Here is a 19,186-nt window from a genome sequence, read left to right as displayed (position 1 = left end):
CACAACAATTCCGTGCATCTAGCAGGGCTGGGCTGCTCACTCTCATGCTATGGATGAGGAGAGTGAGGCCCAGCGAGGGAAGGGGTCCAGTCCCCTGTGACCTGTGACCAGCCAGGCCTGGGTGACCGTGGTCCTGACACCTCTCCCAGACTGAGAGGAAGGCCTCAGCCAGCCAGGGGGCTTCCCAGCCTCCCATGGCCCTCCCCTGCTCTCCAGCTTAGAATTGGCAAGTGTGACCTGTCTCTGCCTCCCCCCTTGCTCAGGATGTGCTGGGCAGGGGGAAGTCGGGGAGGGGGGCGAGGGGATGGGGAGAAGGCCAAGGAAATTGACAAGGAAAAAAGCTAAGTCCTACTCGCAGAAGAGCTGGGGGTGGCGGGGCTGTGGTCATGTGTTCCGAAGCCAGGGCAGGGGAGTCAGGAAGTCAGAAGCAGGAAGGAAGCTCACATCCCTGCCCCAGGGGGATCCAGCGGAGACGGTGGGCCTTTGTCTTCCTGTGTGTTTCAAGCGCTGGCCAGCTTGAACTCAGCAATTGCTTATGTATATATTTATTTTCCTTTAACCTTGGTCATAGCGTGAACACGCTCTGGAGCAGGTCATTGGGGTCCAAAACTGTCTCCTCACTGTGTGTCTTGGCTTCTCTGGGCCTCAGTTCCCCCATCTGTAAAATGGGAAGATGATAATTGTACCTATCTTCCATGGTCATTACAGGGCTTCCCCAGATATTCTAAGGGAAATTCTCCATGGTGTGCCTGGTATAGAGAAATAATTGGAGACAGCATCACAGAGAACTTACTATGTACAGGCCCAGTTATAGGGGTCCGCAATTTACTACAACTTCATGGGGATTTCGGAGGCTCCAGCGTGATGCTTGAAAGGGGCAGAGGTGGGATGGGGACCCAGCTCTCTGCAGATATCAGAGGGCTGAACCAATGAACTGTGTTACTTAGAAAGAGTAGCTGCTGCATGTTGGGCCCTGCCTTCCATGCAATAGGGACATAAAGGTCAAGTGGAAATGGACAATTCTTCCAGGATACCTGGTGGCCATCTGGGACCCTTTCTTCAGGAGGAATGCTTTCTACCGGAAGCCTCTGAACTCCAGTGTTAAGAATCCCTGGAGCAGGGGTGGAGCTGGGGAAGGGTTGAGCTGAGTGATAAAGTCCTGTTTACAGGCTGAGCTCAGGGTACTCGGGAGCCACTGAAGGTTCTAGACAGGGGAAGTGCCATGACTATAGGCCAGGAGGGAGCACACCTGGAGATGGGGCCCCATGAGGAGGCTGCTGGGATCTTCCAGGCAAAACATGAGGCTGGGGTGAGAGGGCAGGTGCTGGAGGGGAAGTGGTGCCGGATGTCCTGCCTCCCTTCCTGCCAGCTGGGAAGTGTCACCTTTGAGTACAGCTGCCCTGGTCCCAGAGAAGGCAGCTGTGGTCGAGGATGGCAGAGCCGCCCACTAGACACAGACTACTCAACTCCAGACTCACACAAAAGAGAAACATTTAACTCACTGAGTTTTAGAGTCTTTCTGCTACAGCCACTTAGCCTGAACCAGAACTCACTGTTTGACCTCAGGCAAGGAACTTTACTTCTCTGAGCCTCAATTTCCACATTTGTAAATTGGGGGCGACAATAGAACCTGCTAACATTCAGAAATGACGTGTGTAGAACTAACAAGGAGGCACGTGGTTAAAGCCCCTCATTCCCACACAAGCCCCCTCTGGCTGACCCCCTAACTCCCGTTTAGCCCAAGGGCAAGCCTTTTATTTTCTCTGCCTCCTTTTGATTCCCTTGGTGGCTCAGGGAAGTGGACACAGGGCCCTCCAGGGCCCTTGACCCAGGATCTGAAAGACTTTCAGATAGAGGTGATCCCTCGCCTGCATTTTACAGATCAGGAAACTGAGGTCCAGAGAGGGGCAGGGATTTGTCTCAGCTCCGCAGGTCCATTCAGAGTGCTGCTGAATCCAGCTTTTGGTGGGCACTGGGCAAGGAGTTGATCTCTGATAAAGGTGCTGGGGGCACCTTCTCCCCCCTCTCCCCAGCTCACTGGGAAGTGGCAGTACTGACTCAGTGGCATCACTCCTCCTCCGCACTAACTTCTTGACCGTTCCTCATGACCACCCCAGGGCCTTGGCACGTGCTGTTCCCTCCAGTGGGAGAGCTCTTCCCACAGCTCCTCACCTGACAGCCTGTTTCTCACTTTTGGTCCTTGACTTAAGTGACTTTCTTCAGAGTCTTTCCCTGATTATCCTGCCCAGTTGGACCATCTGAAATCTTTTACCTATAGCTCCTATTTATTTTCTTCACTTATAATATATTAACGAATCAGTTAATTTAAATTTAAAAAATTTTGATTTTGGTGAGTCTTTCCCTTTAGTCTCTTAAGCACCATGATGTCTGGACTGTGGCTGTCTGTCTTTCTGTCTGTCTTGTTTGCTGCTCCCTCCCCGTCACTGAGGCAGGCTCTGGCCCAGGCAGGTCCTCAGTACATACCCGCTATATGAATGCATGGATATGTGCATGAATGAATAAATTCCCGAGTGAACGTGCCAAACCTGGACATTCACCACTGCCCTGAATCTGCACGACTTCCCTGTGACTAGATCACAGTCTCCCAATTGTACAGATGAGGAAAGTGAGGCTCAGAGAGGTCTTACAGGGGAGGGTAGGAAAGTATGGGATGCTAAAGGCCATTGGACTTCCCTGCCCTCTGGACACATCCAACAGCAGCTCATAGGATACGTTACACATTAATCTAACACAAGAAGTAACACATTCATGCTGGTTGTGGCCTGAATCAGACTCCATTCTCTGAAGGGCTGCTCCATCAAAAGATGCTGATGCTGCTGTTGCCAAGGCAACACTGTTAGCTTTCCAAAGCATCTTTCATGAGAGAGGTGAAGGCCCACATGGACACTGTGGAGGGGGGACAGTCCGGAAAAAGGAGACAAATACCCTTTTCTACTGAGACAAACCATCCTGATGCTGGCTGCTCCCCTGCCCCCTGCAAAGGGCCACCTCGTACCCCACCCATGGTTGCTGTTTCTGGGCTGTGCACAGTGAACTCTTCCCCAGTGTGGAAACTGCCTTTGCTGGAAACATGCAGAGATCTCAGGAACAATGTGTTCTCCCTGCCTGGCTCCACTGGGATTTACCAGACACCAGTGGGAAATACAGAGTAGTCTTGGAAAACTTTCCAGAAGGTTCGTTCAGCCCTTGATATAGGTGGAGAGGACACCAATCCAGCCTTTTTGTGGTTGATGCCAAGATGCCTCCAGAGAGCTCTCGACGAGGGAGGCAACTAAAAGATGCAAGTGCACTGGAGGTGGTGTTGGCTCAGCTACTTGGATGAAACTCTTTCCCCTCTCTGAGCTCTAATTTCTTCATTGCTAAGATGGGGAGAGTGCTGGTCTGATGCAGAGAGAGGTGACAAGGCTTCTAGGTAGGCACCTGCAGATGTAGGTATCCTTGCAGTTTCTGCAAGCAGTGGCTTCAGGAGACCCAGCCAAGGCCAAGGACATGCCAGCTAGGCCCCAGGGCCCTGTGCGCTCAAAGTCCTTTATCTGTTCATGTCTACAGCTGTGGTGAGTCAGTGTTGCTGTCTTTTAGGCATCCGCAGGTGCTCTGTCCTTATAGCACAGATGGGAACTGTAAAGGCTCAGAGAGGGCCAGGGGTGCTGCTCCAGGGGCAGAGCCGGGACTGTGAATTAGGATGTGACACCTCTGGGCAGGACACAGCAGTGTCCTTGATAGTCTGGGGCAAACCAGGGATTAGCTAGAGCCTGAGGGACAGGCCTTGGGGGCATGGAGGCTAGGAGAAGGGGCAGGGATAGAGATGAGAGCCAGGAATCTGCAAGAGGGAAGGAGAAAAAGTGAACCCCTGTTCTCAACTGCCCAGCATCCCTGCTTCCTGAAGCGGCTCCTCATTTTCTCCAAGGCCAATCCAACGCCTTGGAGGGGACTGACCTCAGTCCCTGGTTCTAGGCATGATCATATGACCCAGGTCCAGTCAATCAGAATCACAGTGGTAAATGCAAGGATGGACATAGGACGAGTCCTGGCTGGAAAGAATCCTGCTCTTGTTGGAATCACTGGGACAGGGGAGCTTTCTGGCTGAGGGATGTTAAGCAGGCAGAACACGAGCCTGCGGTTGCTGGAGCCATCGTCAGGAGAGAACCTGATGGAGAATGAGGTCAGCATGATGGATGGCAGGCCTGAGAGGTGAGGAGTGACATCATTTGAGCACCCAGATCTAACCACACCTGAATCTATCTCTAGACTCCCTGTATGTGAGTCAGTCCACTCCTCAGGATAAGTTTTCTGTCCCTTGCACTTGAGAATCCTGGCACAGAGAAGGAAGGAAATTTAAAAAGGAAGGATGGACATTTTAAAGAAGAGATATGTGAGGGTTACCCCAATTGGGTTCTTGGTGTTTTTAGACAACTGGAATGCAGGTAGAGATTGGAGCCTTCGCCCCACCCAGAGGAGCTCTGTTCCTGGGGCTCCCAGCAGTGCCTATACACTTGCAGTGAAAAAAAAAAAAAAAATGCTGCAGCTACAAAGATAAAGCACTTAACTTCCCTAGGTCCAGGAGAAGGGATGGTATGTACTACTAGGGCTGATTTCTCCACCCCATTCACTTCTTTGGGAACTAACATTTATTAGGCACCTGCTTCCTGCTGGGCTCTGCTAAGAGGCTGAAAGACAGTCTCATTTCCTCCTGCCCCAGCACAGTGAGGAGGGAGAATCACCATCTCCATCTCACAGACCAGACGATAGACCTTGAGATGCAGGACCACTGGTTTCAAGCTCAAGAGCCGCAGCAGGTCTGTCTGACTCCAAAGTCCTGCCCACGGCACCACGCTGCATACAGTAGATGCTAAATGAAGGCTCGCCTAGCAAATGCTGGATAAGGTGGTGTCAGCCTTCTGGGCAGCAACCTGCCCCTAGGTACTTTTCCCTCCTGCCTGAAATGCCACCTTTAGCAACCACACCCTTTGGTTTCCCAGAAGATCAGCACTAATTTGTGCTGGACTGACTCAGGGGATTGGCAGAGGTGGGACTCAGGAGGTGGGGCAGAGCCAGGCAAAACCAAGGTGCTCTGTTTCCACCCCACAGCCTTATGCAGGAGAAAACCTTCTGAAGAAAGAGGGGTGTCCGGGCGGGAGGGCAGATCGGTCCTGGCTGGGCCCAGGTGTCGGCTGAGGACGACAGGGCTTCAGTGGCCTCATCAGGATTCAGGCCAGTGACACAGTAATGGGAGTGGGTGGCAGAGTGGCCATGGCCCCTCTCAGCTCCTCTCCTCTGAAAGAAGCTCATGAGGAGCCCCTGGTTGCCCAGACTCAGCAAAGCCCAGTCTCCATGGATAACTGCAGCATCGCTCTTGGATGAGAGAGGAGACTAGGAGTTCTGGTTTGGAGGCAGGAAGGATCTGGACCTAGCGATTGGTTTCCTGCTCAAGACAGAGTGGGCAGTCCCCAAGAGTCCCTAAACTTGAGAGCTGGCCTGAGTTGGGGACACAAGAAGGGTGGACGGCAGCCCCAGCCAGAAAACTGGCTTCCTAGGGTCAGAGAAGCCTTGGAGCGCTTAGTTCTAAGACCAAAGACTTAGTTCTAGACTCTTCTTCAGTGACAGCATGTCTGTTTCAACCCAAAGCCTCCTTCCAGTTGTTTTTAGAGGCTGTCTGAAAATGTCATGGTGGCCCTCATCGCTGAAAATGGTGAAAACAGCTGGGGATGGGCATGGGGCCTGGGGTTTAACTCATGACTCGGGAGAACCAATTTTCTCCAAAGGCATCCACAGCCCCAGGAGATGCTCTGAGATAATCAGGTCCCATTTTCAAATAAGTAAATTTGGGGAAAGTGGCCCACTCTAGCCCTTTCATGACCACAGTGATGGCTCTGACAATGTGTCTACATTGGTTTAACCTGGTGTTTCCTCCCTCATTAGACCACAGGCACCTTTATTCTCTCTGGAACATATTCTAGAACATTCTAGGGGTAAAGGAGTACCTCTTGGATCTCCTGGAGCCCCTGAGAAGCCATGTCTGAGCTTTAGATGCTGGGGCCTAGGAGTGATGGACAGTGTGGGTGCAAATGGCGATTCCCATTATAGGGGGACACAGCTCCTTCAGTCTTGAACAGAAAGTTCAAGGATGTGAGAAAGCTTGGAATAAGAGATGGCCTTCCCAACAACCCGGGGACAGAATCTGGGCCTCCACCTGCATGGTTTCCTCCTGTAAATACCTTCCCACTTGCCTGAAATTCCACCACTAGCTGCATATTCCTTTGCAGAGCCCAGTTAAATCTGCTCTCCACTTGTTCAGGATACTGCAACCCTCAGGTGGGCAGGAGGCCCCTGAAGGAGGCAAGAGGGAAGAGGAAAAAGGGACACTGAAGAGGCAGGAACCCCCAAACATCCACCATTTCACAACTTGAGGGGAAAAGGGCCAGAGGCGACTCTTCTGGACTCCTGGGGCAAGGAGGGCTGGCTCAGGGGACCCCCAGGCTGTCCGGGACAAGGTCCTGGCATTGTGTCCTGTGTTCGAGTCCGGCTTGTCCAGGGGATACCATGGCCATGTCCTCCCTTGGGACCAGCCTCCAGGCGTGGCTGCCCCTTAGATGCCCGAGGGGCGCACCATCATGCGAGTGGCGCGCAGCGAGTAGCTGGGGCCCTGGAAGTAGTGCCAGCGGATGCCGTTGAGCTTGCGCACGTGGTGACGGGCCGGGTAGTAGATGCCATTGAGGTTTGAGAGGCCACAGGCGTCAAACCACCACCCTGGTGGAGGCGAGAGAAAGAGGCTTTAGGGAAGTGGGGATGCAGTCAGTAGGGTGAGGGCAGCCCCCTACCCCAAAGGTGAATCAGGGCTGCTGGCCCCTGAGAGAAGCCAGCTTGCTGAGGATGGGGTTGGGTGGGAATGGGTGGGAGATTCCCAGACCCTCTCCTCAGCCTGGGGCCTCCAGAGGCTGGGAGCTTGGGTCTGTCTCTCTGATGTCTGTCTCTTTGCTCCCTATGACCCTGCCTTTCTGGCTCTCTCTGCCTCTCACCCTGTTTCCATCTGTCTTTCATGGATGAAACATGATCTGTGATTCTCTCTCCACCTTTCCCTCTGTACCTGCCCCTGTCCCCATGCAGCTCTGTGTCCACCTCTCTGTCTGTTCATCCTGGTGTTTCTCTCATTTCCGTCTGTCCCTGTCTCTGTGTCTCCTGAGGTCCCCTCCGATCTCTGTCCCTCTCATTCTGTCTCTCACATCCCATCTCCCACTCTCTGACGTCGCTCTCTGCAGAAAACACTGCCTGAGTCAGAGTTGGTGGGCAGCTGCCCCTCTGCCCCCAACCCAGGTCTCCCTCCTCCTGATCCTGCTTGGCCTGGAGGAGGGTTGCGTGGGAGTCTCAGATCTGGGGTTGGAGCAGATTAGGCATTTTACCCCCCTAGGGTGCACCCTGGTCCCCAGCATCAGTGCTGCTCTGAGGTCTCAGGGGAGAACTGGAGGTGCCAGCTTTAGGGGGCAGTGAGACCCTGGAGGGGACCTTAAGGACTCAGTGGAAGTAGGGAAGTTTGGATGAGGTACAGCCAGGCCAGCCCGCAAGTGAGTGAGACCCTGACCTGTACCCACTTCTTGATGGCACCTGGCTGCACAAAGACCCAAGTGGGGAGGCGATGAGGGTGTTCAGCCAGGTGAGCCTGTGCAGAGGCGTGGGTCCACCTCATCTTGCACCCACCTCCAGACAGCATCTGGGCGCACTTGCAGAGGCAGTTGTCATTGTCTGCGTCGCGCGTGCTGAAGTTGGTGCCCTGGAGGACCAGGCTGCTCTGGCGCCCTGCTGAGCCGCTGTACCCACTCAGAGAAAGCCTGGAGGCCACCCGGAGGTGGTAATGGGAGAGAGGCACAGAGTCAGGTTGGGGCTGGTTGAGGAAGGGGCTCCCCTCTGGTTGTCCTGGGAAGGGAGCCCCATCCTGGATGCTGGGCCATCTTCCCTCTTGGATTGCCCTCCCTGCCTGCTGCCTCCAGGGACAGAGTCCCCATGTGTGCCAGGCCCCTCTTAGCTGGACCTGAGTCTTGGACAGTTGTGAGAGTGATCATGATAATAATAATAATAATAATGGCTATGGCTAACACTTTTTGAACATGGACTATGTGCCAGGCATTGTTTAAAGCACTTTACATGAGTTAACTCATTCTTGCTTAATCTTCAGCATACCCTAAAACTCCTGTTTTACAGAAGAGGAAACAGAGCTCCTGAGAGCCAAAGGAGCCTGCCCCGAGTGTGAGAGCTGTGTGCCTTCCCTCCCCAGCTGACCATCCTGCAACCCCAGCCCCGTCACACCTCCTCATACTCATCCCCCCGCCCCCACTTCCAGGAAGACTTCCTTGACCACATCAGCCCACATGGATCGGGCCCCAAGGCACCCCAATACCTGTGACTTCTACCCTTGCAGCCAGGTGGGGAGGGTTTCTATTTATCAGGCTACAAGACCCTGGCAGACACCTTGAGGCCTGTGTGGTGATTGCAACCATGAGCTTTGGGGACAAAATGCCTGGATTCAAATCCCAGCTCTGCTGCTCGCCAGCTGCGTGCCCTTGGGCAGATTGCTTCACCTCTCAGCTTCAGTTTCTTCATTTTTTAAAAATGGTAATGATAGCATATTAACCGTCAGTGTGAGGGGGTGACCTCAGCATGTGACGAGTGTGGAGCAGTGCTGGCGCGTGCTAAGTGCCCAGCACGTTCAGGGCTTGTTGTTATCCGTCCTGTCCTGCCCGTGTGTTCCCAGCCCGGGGCGCGCGGCTGGCACAGGCTTCCACTGAGCCTGGCTGAAGACAGTGCTGGGGGCTTGTAGTGGGGGAGGGGCTCCACCGACAGCTGCGGCGGGAGCCACTCTGGGAGCAATCAAGGTCTTCCGGGTGGAGGCAAGTGGACACCAGGTACAGCCAGGGCAGTTCAGGGGAGCTCTGGTTCCCCAGAGCAGGGCCTGCGAGATGCCCCCAGAGGGATCTAGAGGGCAGGTGGTGCCTGGGCATGTGGCCTGGCTCAGTCCCGGTACCTCCCACCCATGGACTCTGCCTGCAGAGAGGGCAGGGCCAGCTCAGGGCAGACAGCCATGAAGCCTCAACTATGCCCTTAAATACATCACCCTGGGCTTGCATGACTGGTGTTGCAAACCCCCTTCCAAGAGGCCCACCTAGCCAGGGCCTCCCTGGGGTGGGAATAGGCTGGCCGGCCCACCTGCTCATATGGTCCCAGCTTCTTGTGGCTGTTGATGGCTCCCCTTAAGGGCTCAGACATGTCACTTCAAGGCCAGGCTTGGGGCTCAGGCTGAGGTTGGGGGTCATGTTTAGTCTGGGGCCGCATGAAATCAGTGTTGGACAAAGCCAAATGATCTGAGGTCATTCAGCAGCATCAGCCCCTTAACTGGGCCCAAGTCCTCAGCCTCCCTTCCCTGCTCCTCTGGGAGCCAGAAGGGGGATCTGCAATCTCTAGGGGACCCTCAAGTCATAGGCCAGGAAACCCCACTTGACCCATTTTTCAGACACACTTTGAACATATTCATGGCCAAGGCCTGGGGAACCCAAACAAACACACGAGTCCTTGAACGTCCCCAAGTGAGATACAGAAAGGGTGTGAGTCTGTGTGTCTGAGGTCGTGAGCATCTGGATATGCGTCTTTGTGCCTGCGTGTGTATGTGTGCGTGTGTTTTGAGTTTGTGTGGCATTATCTATGGTGGGTCTGGTGTGTGCTCTGCAATCTGTCTTTGTGGCTGGGATTGTGCATGTGTTTATCTGCAAGGGCTTCTCTGAGGCATGTTTGCACACGTGCCTGGTTGGGTGTTTGGGCTTGTGTGGGTAGCTATGGCACTTGTATGAGTCTCTGTGCTCTGAAGGGCCACGATATACCCCAGGGGTGTGGTGAGCCCCTCCATATGAACATGTGTGTCTGTGCATGTCCCTGTGTGCCTCTGAGTGTATCTTGTGCTTGTGCCGGGTCTGGGTGGCTGGCACCTCGGGAGGCCTGTGCCTGCTGTCAGTGTGTGCTGTGCCTTGTCTGTGCCTACCTCACCCCGCTCCATGGCTACTTCTCTGCAGGCTTCTGCATACACCCCAGCTGGGCTCCAGAGGGTCCCCATCATTGTATCTGACATATAAGGGTGCCCCTCCTGCCCATGCCCCAGCTGCTGACTGCCAGGCTTCCCTGCCTCTGGGCCTCCCTGAGAGGATCCTCCTCATCTTGTCAGGCAGCTGACTCTGGACAGTGGGGGCCCAGGGACCAGCGTCTGTTTCTGTTACTTTCCCCTAGCCCTTCTCTGGCAGTTTCCAGGCCCCTCTGTGTTTTCCAGGATCTTCCAAGCTGTTCCTGAATGAGCAGGGCTTATTCTTTAGGATCCCAGCAGCCTTTGAAAGAGCATTGCTTAAGTTTAGGGTTTCCGTGGCCAGCTAGATGGCAACTCTTCTGTCTCTGCCTGGGGTGTCCTCTCTATCCTCTCTTTGTCTGGAGAATGCCTACTCTTCATAGGCATCACCTCCTCCAGGGAGCCCTCCTTGATAGCACTAGTGTCTCTGTGCTCCTGTGCTGTCCCCTTAGGCAACTCCTGTACTCCTGGGGGTGTGGGAAGACACACTCACCCCAAGATACACATGACACACTGGACTGCGAACAACTTTGAGGGGTAGAGCGCAGGTCTGATTCTTCTCCAAATGACCAAGGCCAGCCCACACTTAGCACAGGGCAAATGTTCAACATATTGTTATTATTATTTTGTGGGCCCTTTGAGACCTGAGAGTAATGGGCAGGGAGCTTCTCCAGGTCTCAGATAAAAAGTCAGAGGCAGCACATCAAATTCACATAGGAGAGCACAGCATGTGGTTCCAAATTTTACATAAATGCATATATTTGTATAAATGGACATAAATAACAGATATGCATAGATGTAGAGATATTGTATTTCTGTCTTTGGATATATTGTTTATATATCTCTAACATTTACTTAACACTAACCATATGCTAGGCATTTTCCCACAGGTTATCTCAGCTATGACATAGATAGTGTGTTTTACTGGAGCACAGAGAGGTAAGTAATTTGTTTAAGGTCATGAATCCAACAAGTCAAAGAGTCAGGGTTCATACCCTGGGCAATCTGGCTCTAGGGCCATGTTCTTTAGCACAATGAGATATAATACTTTCCTGATATTTCTTCCCTAAGAAAAATGGCAGATCATGGACTTGGGGCCACAGAAGCTGCTGCCCCAGGACTGGGTCATGGAGATGAAATGAAGTTTAACTGTTACATGTGTAGGAAAGGGAGGCACCCCCACTTCCTGTTATGCACTTACTATGTCCCAGGCACTGGGGATGGGAACAGCAGTGAACTCGCACAAAACAGGCCAGCCAAGTGTGTGAAAGGATGGCTTGGGAACAGTAATTGTAATATAATAGTATAATATTATTTGTTGGATATTTACTAAGTGCCAGTGTTAATGCTCTATGTGTAGTATCTCATTCAAGCTTCACAGCACTTTGAGGTGGGTACACTTTGGGCACCCATTTCACAGATGAGACAGTGGAGGGAGCTACTTGCTCAGGGTCCCTCAGGGAGATAAGGATAAAGCCAGGATTTAAGCCTTGGCTTTGGTGGTCAGTGGCTTAAAGAGAGGTCAGCCAGGTGTTGTGGCTACTCACTGGTCAGCTCAAGGAGTCAGGGGGCATTCAGCTCAGCCAGCCTAGCCCAGACCTGGGGATGTTTCATTTAGCTCTAGACCTTACACTTTACGAAAGCGCATTATCAGATTGGGTTGAGTCCCATAAAGAGGGATGTCAGAAGCAGCCAACTGGATGAACCAGGAACATTTCACAGAGAGAGGGGTTGGGGGCACATCCCTGAGAGGCCATCAGAGAGGGAACTATGCATATAGTGCAAGGAGCCAGAGAGTCATGAGCGATTCTTTGGAAGGAAATGGCTTCCCATTAATGGGAGCATTCCAGCATGGTTGGATGCTGACTGTGGCTGTGGAGGAGGTTCTAGCATCATGTGAAAAACCAGATGACATGTGAGGTCCCTTGTGGCCCTGGAACATGAATCTGTGAATTCAATTCTGTCCTGGTTCCAAGATAGCTTATCCTAATATCCTCGAGTTTCTCAGAGACATAACACGATGGGGGAGAAACACGAGTATTGGCAGCAGAAATGAGCTTAAAACCATGCCTTCCCTACCTTGTAACTCTGGGAAGTTCCTACATCACTAAAGCAGGTATAGCAACACTTACCTCAGAAGGTTATGTGTGTGTGTGTGTGTGCTTAGTCACTCAGTCGTGTCCGACTCTTTGTGACCCCATGGACTGTATCCTGCCAGGCTCCTCTGCCCATGGGGTGTCTCTAGGCAAGAATACTAGAATGGGTTGCCATGCCCTCCTCCAGGGACCTTCCTGACCCCAGGGATCGAACCCAGGTCTCCTGCATTGCAGGCAGATTCTTTACCGTCTGAGCCACCAGGGAAGCCCTCAAAAACGGAACTCTGGTCAACCACTTGTAAAAGAATGAAACTAGAACACTTTCTAACACCATACACAAAAATAAACTCAAAATGGATTAAAGATCTAAACGTAAGACCAGAAACTATAAAACTCCTAGAGGAGAACATAGGCAAAACACTCTCTGACATACATCACAGAAGGATCCTCTATGACCCACCTCCCAGAATATTGGAAATAAAAGCAAAAATAAACAAATGGGACCTAATTAACCTTAAAAGCTTCTTCACATCAAAGGAAACTATTAGCAAGGTGAAAAGACAGCCTTCAGAATGAGAGAAGATAATAGCAAATGAAGCAACTGACAAACAACTAATCTCGAGAATATACAAGCAACTCCTACAGCTCAACTCCAGAAAAATAAATGACCCAATCAAAAAATGGGCCAAAGAACTAAATAGACATTTCTCCAAAGAAGACATCCAGATGGCTAACAAACACATGAAAAGATGCTCAACATCACTCATTATCAGAGAAATGCAAATCAAAACCACTATGAGGTACCATTTCACACCAGTCAGAATGGCTGCGATCCAAAAGTCTACAAATAATAAATGCTGGAGAGGGTGTGGAGAAAAGGGAGCCCTCTTACACTGTTGGTGGGAATGCAAACTAGTACAGCCACTATGGAGAACAGTGTGGAGATTCCTTAAAAAACTGGAAATAGACCTGCCTTATGATCCAGCAATCCCACTGCTGGGCATACACACTGAGGAAACCAGAAGGGAAAGAGACACGAGTACCCCAATGTTCATCGCAGCACTGTTTATAATAGCCAGGACATGGAAGCAACCTAGATGTCCATCAGCACATGAATGGATAAGAAAGCTGTGGTACATATACACAATGGAGTATTATTCAGCCATTAAAAAGAATACATTTGAATCAGTTCTAATGAGGTGGATGAAACTGGAGCCTATTATACAGAGTGAAGTAAGCCAGAAAGAAAAACATCAATACAGTATACTAACGCATATATATGGAATTTAGAAAGATGGTAACAATAACCCTGTGTACGAGACAGCAAAAGAGACACTGATGTATAGAACAGTCGTATGGACTCTGTGGGAGAGGGAGAGGGTGGGAAGATTTGGGAGAATGGCATTGAAACATGTAAAATATCATGTATGAAATGAGTTGCCAGTCCAGGTTCGATGCACGATACTGGATGCTTGGGGCTGGTGCACTGGGACGACCCAGAGGGATGGAATGGGGAGGGAGGAGGGAGGAGGGTTCAGGATGGGGAACACATGTATACCTGTGGCGGATTCATTTTGATATTTGGCAAAACTAATACAGTTATGTAAAGTTTAAAAATAAAATAAAATTAAAAAAAACAAACAACAACAACAACAACAAAAAAACATTATGGGGAGGATTCAATGGAGCTATGTGCCTGGAACATTGTAGGTGCTCAAGAAATGCTCATTTCTTTTTCTGAATGGGACCAAGAACCCAGGCTGAGGGGGATGGTGGGAGACCTTGGTGATTTTATAAGTTTAAGCCCATCTTGTGTTACAGAGCTAAGGAGAAGCTGACTTGACTCGCCTGAGTTCACACAGCGAGCTGGAGAGAGCGAGAATGAGCCTAGGTCTCTCATTTCCCAGCCCGGAGACCTTTCCACTTCCCCTCTTAGCATAGGACAGGCTGGGAACATCACCCCTGCGATTCCAGGCCTCTGCAAAATGACTGACTGACCTTGGAAGGCCCCTTTCCGCTCCCGGCACGGCAGCGTCAGTGGCATTCTTTCCACCCCACCCAGTGGCCGGGCTGTGCTGAGTGCTAACCAGCTGCCTCCAGAGCCCATGACGCGCGCCCAGATGGGGGACAGATGGCAGGAACAGGAGACGCCCAGGGACTGACCCCTGGTGCAGACTCTATAGCCACTAGCCCAGGGTCCCCCGCCCACCCACCAGCCTGGGCCCCGAGCCCACCTGTACAGCTGCGCCTCGCTGCCCAGCTGGAAGTGCTCATACTGGGCGTAGGCCTCGTTGCCTTCCCAATCTTGCAGCTCCACTCGCAGAGAGTAGGTTGCCCTACTGGTGAGCTGGTGCACCACTTCATTGCCTAGCCAGTGCTCTCCGGCTGGGTTGCCAAAGCCCTAGGGAAGGGGAGAATGCGGGTGGGTTGCATGTGGAGGACAGAGGCTACGCCTCTGGTTAAGGATCTGGGCTGGGCCGGGCTCTGGGGACATTCACCCTAAGCCACTTTGCTAAATGACCAAGTTCATAAAGAATAGTGTGGGCAGGCCTAAGGGTGGAGCTCCCCAACTTCTAGAGTAAAATGACTAAGACTTTTGTAAATGTAAAAACCTGTTAAAAGCAATTGAAATCACATTTCTATGAAGTTCAAGAACAGGTCAAAAAAAGTCTGTGATGGTAGAAGTCAGAATAAACACTACTTTGGGGGTGTCTTGACTTGGAGGAGACACAAGGAGGTTTTCTGGGGGTGCTGGGAATGTTGCGCATCTATCTTTGAATGGTGGTCACATGGGTGAATACATATTCAGTGAAAGGTCACTGAATCTTACTTACACTTAGGATTTGTGCACAGAAATGCATGTATATTAAATCTCAGTTAAAAACTAGCTAAAAACTTAAATCAGCTGCATACATGGTTGAGCAAACTTTGTTCAGTGACATGGCAGCCACTGCAAAATTTCAGTAACAGAAATGTAAAACGAAGAGCACTGAGGTGGAAAGTGTCCCAGGGTGACAAGTATCCAGCACCCTTAGCCAGGACAGTAATTCAGCACTAAGGACAGGGCACACCTAAGCCCCACTCCCCACTTTAGTACCACTGATCAGCCTCATGGTTTATAGTCAGCACTCTTGTGTATTTCTGCTTTTGAGTACCCTCTTTCTTTTTGCCATTTGAATAATTCTTTAAAACCCAATTGGTTTAAGAACAGTCATAGCTTAATTTGCTATTTATTTTCAAGTATTTGTCAAATGGACAGCAAGCAGACACACAAAAAATAGTATTGTTATATTTCCGTTTGAGTATCTTTTTCTATTTCTTTTGCTCTTAAAAACTTTAAGAGCTTTTAAGTCAGCTTGCCAAAAATCCTTTACTCAAAATTTAATTAAAAAATTGGAAGACAATCAGGCATTATCCCTCATCTTGTAAAATGCATGGGGTCTTTGAGCCAGCAATTCTGCGTTAAAAAATCTCTCCTACAGATGTAGTCATGTATGTGTGTTAAGACAAAGACATTCATTTAAGCAGTGCATCCAGGGGTGGGCAGCAGAGGTTACTTTTTTCTGTTCCATTTTTTGGTAAAATTTTTCCAGCAACGTGTATCTTTTCCAAAAATTAAAATAAAATGAAAGCTAAACTTTCGTTTTTAGGATATACGTCAGGACTTGCAAAAAGAAGGTTCGATTTTGGGTGTTGGAGTCCTTGACAGTGAATGTGCGCTGGCCAAACCTGTTTGAAGGGAGTTGGTTTAGGCAGGCTGACTTTTTTTCCTGAGAAGGGTTGAGGGCAAACCAGATGCCTGCCCACACCCCACATCCTGCCCCAGGTTTCAGGACTGACAAGATCCTCCCCAGGGCAGCAATGTTACCTGTTTGTAATCCTTCCAGTTCCGTTGGAAATTCACGCTACCATTCTCACGGCGCTGAATGAGCGTCCACCCACCTCCACTGGCCTCCATGTCACAGAACACCTGGAGAGAATTGAGAAGGTGGGGAGTTGGAAGCCCCTGGAGGCAGCCAGAAGCCAGGTCTGGGCCAGCATGAGGGTCATCTGACTGACAGAACATCACAAAGCAAACAGTGAGCTTGGTGGTCAAGGGCATCACATAGATCCAGGCCCAAACCCTTCCTTTCTTCATTTGTCAAACGAGGATGCTGATACCTTCATCTTTTTGTGCCTTAGGTTCTCATCTGCACAATGGAATTGTCGTGAGAACTAGATGAGTCATCCATCTAAGAACAGAACTCAGTAAACGGAGGCTTTTCACTCACTATTATTGCAGGGTTCCTTTAAAAATGAAATGCCAAGAGGTGTAAAGTGCTTGATATATGGCGTAGACTCAGGAAATGTTATTACAGGGGTTCCCTGGTGGCCTAGTGGTTAGGATTCAGTGCTTTTATTATGGAGGCCTGGGTTAAATCCCTGGTTGGGGAACCATTCTGCAAGCCGCACGGTTGGGACAAGATACCAAAAAAAAAATGTTATTACATTTGGTGGACAAATGTTTTCTGAGCACTTAGTAGGTAGCAGGCTCCATTCAAGGCATCAGATCAGATCAGTCGCTCAGTCGTGTCCGACTCTTTGAGACCCCATGAATCGCAGCACGCAAGGCCTCCCTGTCCATCACCAACTTCCGGAGTTCACTCAGACTCACGTCCATCGAGTCAGTGATGCCATCCAGCCATCTCATCCTCTGTCGTCCCCTTCTCCTCTTGCCCCCAATCCCTCCCAGCATCAGAGTCTTTTCCAATGAGTCAACTCTTCGCATGAGGTGGCCAAAGTACTGGAGTTTCAGCTTTAGCATCATTCCTTCCAAAGAAATCCCAGGGCTGATCTCCTTCAGGATGGACTGGTTGGATCTCCTTGCAGTCCAAGGCATAGAGAGTGCCAATATGGATGAGACAAGGAGTTCATTTTTTGAAGAGCTTACCATCCATTGCAATCACATCTTTCAGTTTAACTTTTGTTTACATATTAATTTTTCAGCCAGTTCAGTAGATTTCAATGTTTGATGAGGAAATACTTGGTGTCTAGTCCCATACTATTAATAGACAAATCAGAGACAAATGAGAGATAAATCAGCCCCCAGGGCTGGTTTGATCTGGAGGAAGCTAGCAGATTGATATGGCTAGAAGGTCTGATACAGCTGGCAGACTATTGAATATGAACATCTGGGCAGCTACAAGATGAGTTCCCAAGAAAGAGTCAGGGACAGCTCGGGAAGGCTTCCCAGGGGAGTGGCATTGGAACAAGGCTTTGGATGTTGACATGCCTGCCAGATAGAGATGAGTGGAAATAGCATTTCCAGTGGAGGAGGGGAGTAGCTGGAATAGAGGTTCTGAGATGTTAAAGGTCTGTTCAGGAGAGAAGACAGTGGTATGTGTTGTGAGGGTAGCAGAGGTTGCAGGAAGGGAAACTGAGGTCCAGAAAGGGGAAAGTATTTGCTCAAGGTGAATGAGTCAAAGTAAAATTGAAGTCTGAGCCCAGATCTCTTACCTCCCAGGCCAGCTCTTCCCTCTCTATCAGTGTTTCCAAATTTTAGCTATTCACACTTCCCAAATCCCACCATAGTTGAATTTACTTAATTTCGTATAAAATATTTACTTTAAAAGTGGTGTATTTTTTCACTTAAGTAAATACTCAGACTGAATGCATCTTAAAAACGATATCTCAAACTCTTCCACTTTTGGGTTTGGCCCCCAAACCCTCCCTCCTGACATCCACATTTTGCCTTGACTTCGTGCGCTCCCTCCACACATTTGATAAACTGGTCCTCAAAGTTCAGGGTCTCCATCAGTCCCAGTCCCTAATATCCCACATGGAACAAGCTAGAAAATATCCACTTTAACTGCATGATCTGACTCCTGATTGAGTCACCCCTACCTTCTCTGGGATCTCAGATGTTGGACAAGGCCTGAAGTGAATGTGGGGAGCAGGTGGGGGTGAGCACGGGTCCTTTGGCTCAGCACCCTCTGATAGCCTCAGTCCCCAAGGAGCCCCCTAACCTTTCTGGGCTCTGTCACATTGGCCACATGGATGGTGTAGATGCCACTGGCATTGGTCCCAAAGCGCTGGATCTCTGCACAGTCCTGGAACAGCTGGTCAGCTGCCCTCATGGAGGCTGCAATGGGACAAGGTGAAAGCAATTAGCAGAGAGCAAAACGCTTCCCAGGTGGCTCAGTAGCAAAGAATCCACCTGCCAATACAGGGACACAGGAGATTCTGTTTCGACCCCTGGGTTGGGAAGATTCCCTGGAGGATGGCAACCCACTCCAGTATTCTTGCCTGGAAAATCCCATGGGCAGAGGAGCCTACAGACTAGTCCATGATGTCATGAAGAGTCAGACCCGACTGAGCATGAATGTACATTGATGAAGATGGGTGTGGCTTAGTGATAAATAATTCACCTGCCAATGCAGGAGATGAGGGTTTGATCCTTGGGTCAGGAAGATCCCTTTAGAAAACTTATGAAATTTTGCCTAGCTAAAAATGTATGACAAATTTTGATTCTACTTATTTGACTTAGTATGAATAGAACAGTATATTTCTAATTTAAAAGAAAATGGACACACAACAAGCAACAAAGGTTTACTGTATAGCACAGGGAACTATAATCAATATCTTATAATAATCTATAATGGAAAATAATCTGAAAAATTATATACATGTATATGTATAACTGAATCATCTTGCTGTATACCTAAAACACTATAAGTCAACTATACTTCAATAAAATATATATATATATATTAACATTTTTTAGAAAAGAAGGAAATAGTAACCCACTCCAGTATTCTTGCCTGGAAAATCCCATACAGAAGAGCCTGGTGGGCTACAGTCCATGGGGTTGCAAAGAGTCAGACGTGACTGATCAACTAAATAACAAGGTGAGAGGGAAAGGGCCAGGTGGGCACTCCTGCCTGCTCTGTGCCAGGTTCTGGGCTGGGAGATGTTGGGGACACAGAATGTATCA

The 19,186-nt window shown here is 50.0% G+C and overlaps 1 protein-coding gene across 2 annotated transcripts in view; it reads right to left on the bottom strand.

The window, feature by feature from the left end:
• Positions 1 to 351: 351 nt before the first annotated feature.
• The window catches only part of ANGPT4 (angiopoietin 4), a 50,252-nt gene continuing 31,417 nt past the window's right edge, over positions 352 to 19,186 (bottom strand). The window contains exons 5-9 of one of the 2 annotated variants that reach the window (XM_055544668.1): positions 18,219 to 18,334; positions 16,082 to 16,183; positions 14,448 to 14,614; positions 7,714 to 7,844; positions 682 to 6,768 (exon numbers count right to left, since the gene is read on the bottom strand). In XM_055544668.1, the coding sequence (XP_055400643.1) occupies positions 6,608 to 6,768; positions 7,714 to 7,844; positions 14,448 to 14,614; positions 16,082 to 16,183; positions 18,219 to 18,334 (677 nt within the window). In that variant the 3' untranslated portion in view covers positions 682 to 6,607. Of the gene's footprint in view, positions 659 to 681; positions 6,769 to 7,713; positions 7,845 to 14,447; positions 14,615 to 16,081; positions 16,184 to 18,218; positions 18,335 to 19,186 lie in introns of those variants that run through there. The other variant, XM_055544669.1, reaches the window with a different exon arrangement.

The sequence above is a fragment of the Bubalus kerabau genome, chromosome 13 (genome assembly GCF_029407905.1).
Source record: "Bubalus kerabau isolate K-KA32 ecotype Philippines breed swamp buffalo chromosome 13, PCC_UOA_SB_1v2, whole genome shotgun sequence".
NCBI classification, from domain to species: domain Eukaryota; kingdom Metazoa; phylum Chordata; class Mammalia; order Artiodactyla; family Bovidae; genus Bubalus; species Bubalus kerabau.
Note: the sequence above shows the minus strand (reverse complement) of the source record. Positions and strands in the feature narration are given on the sequence as shown.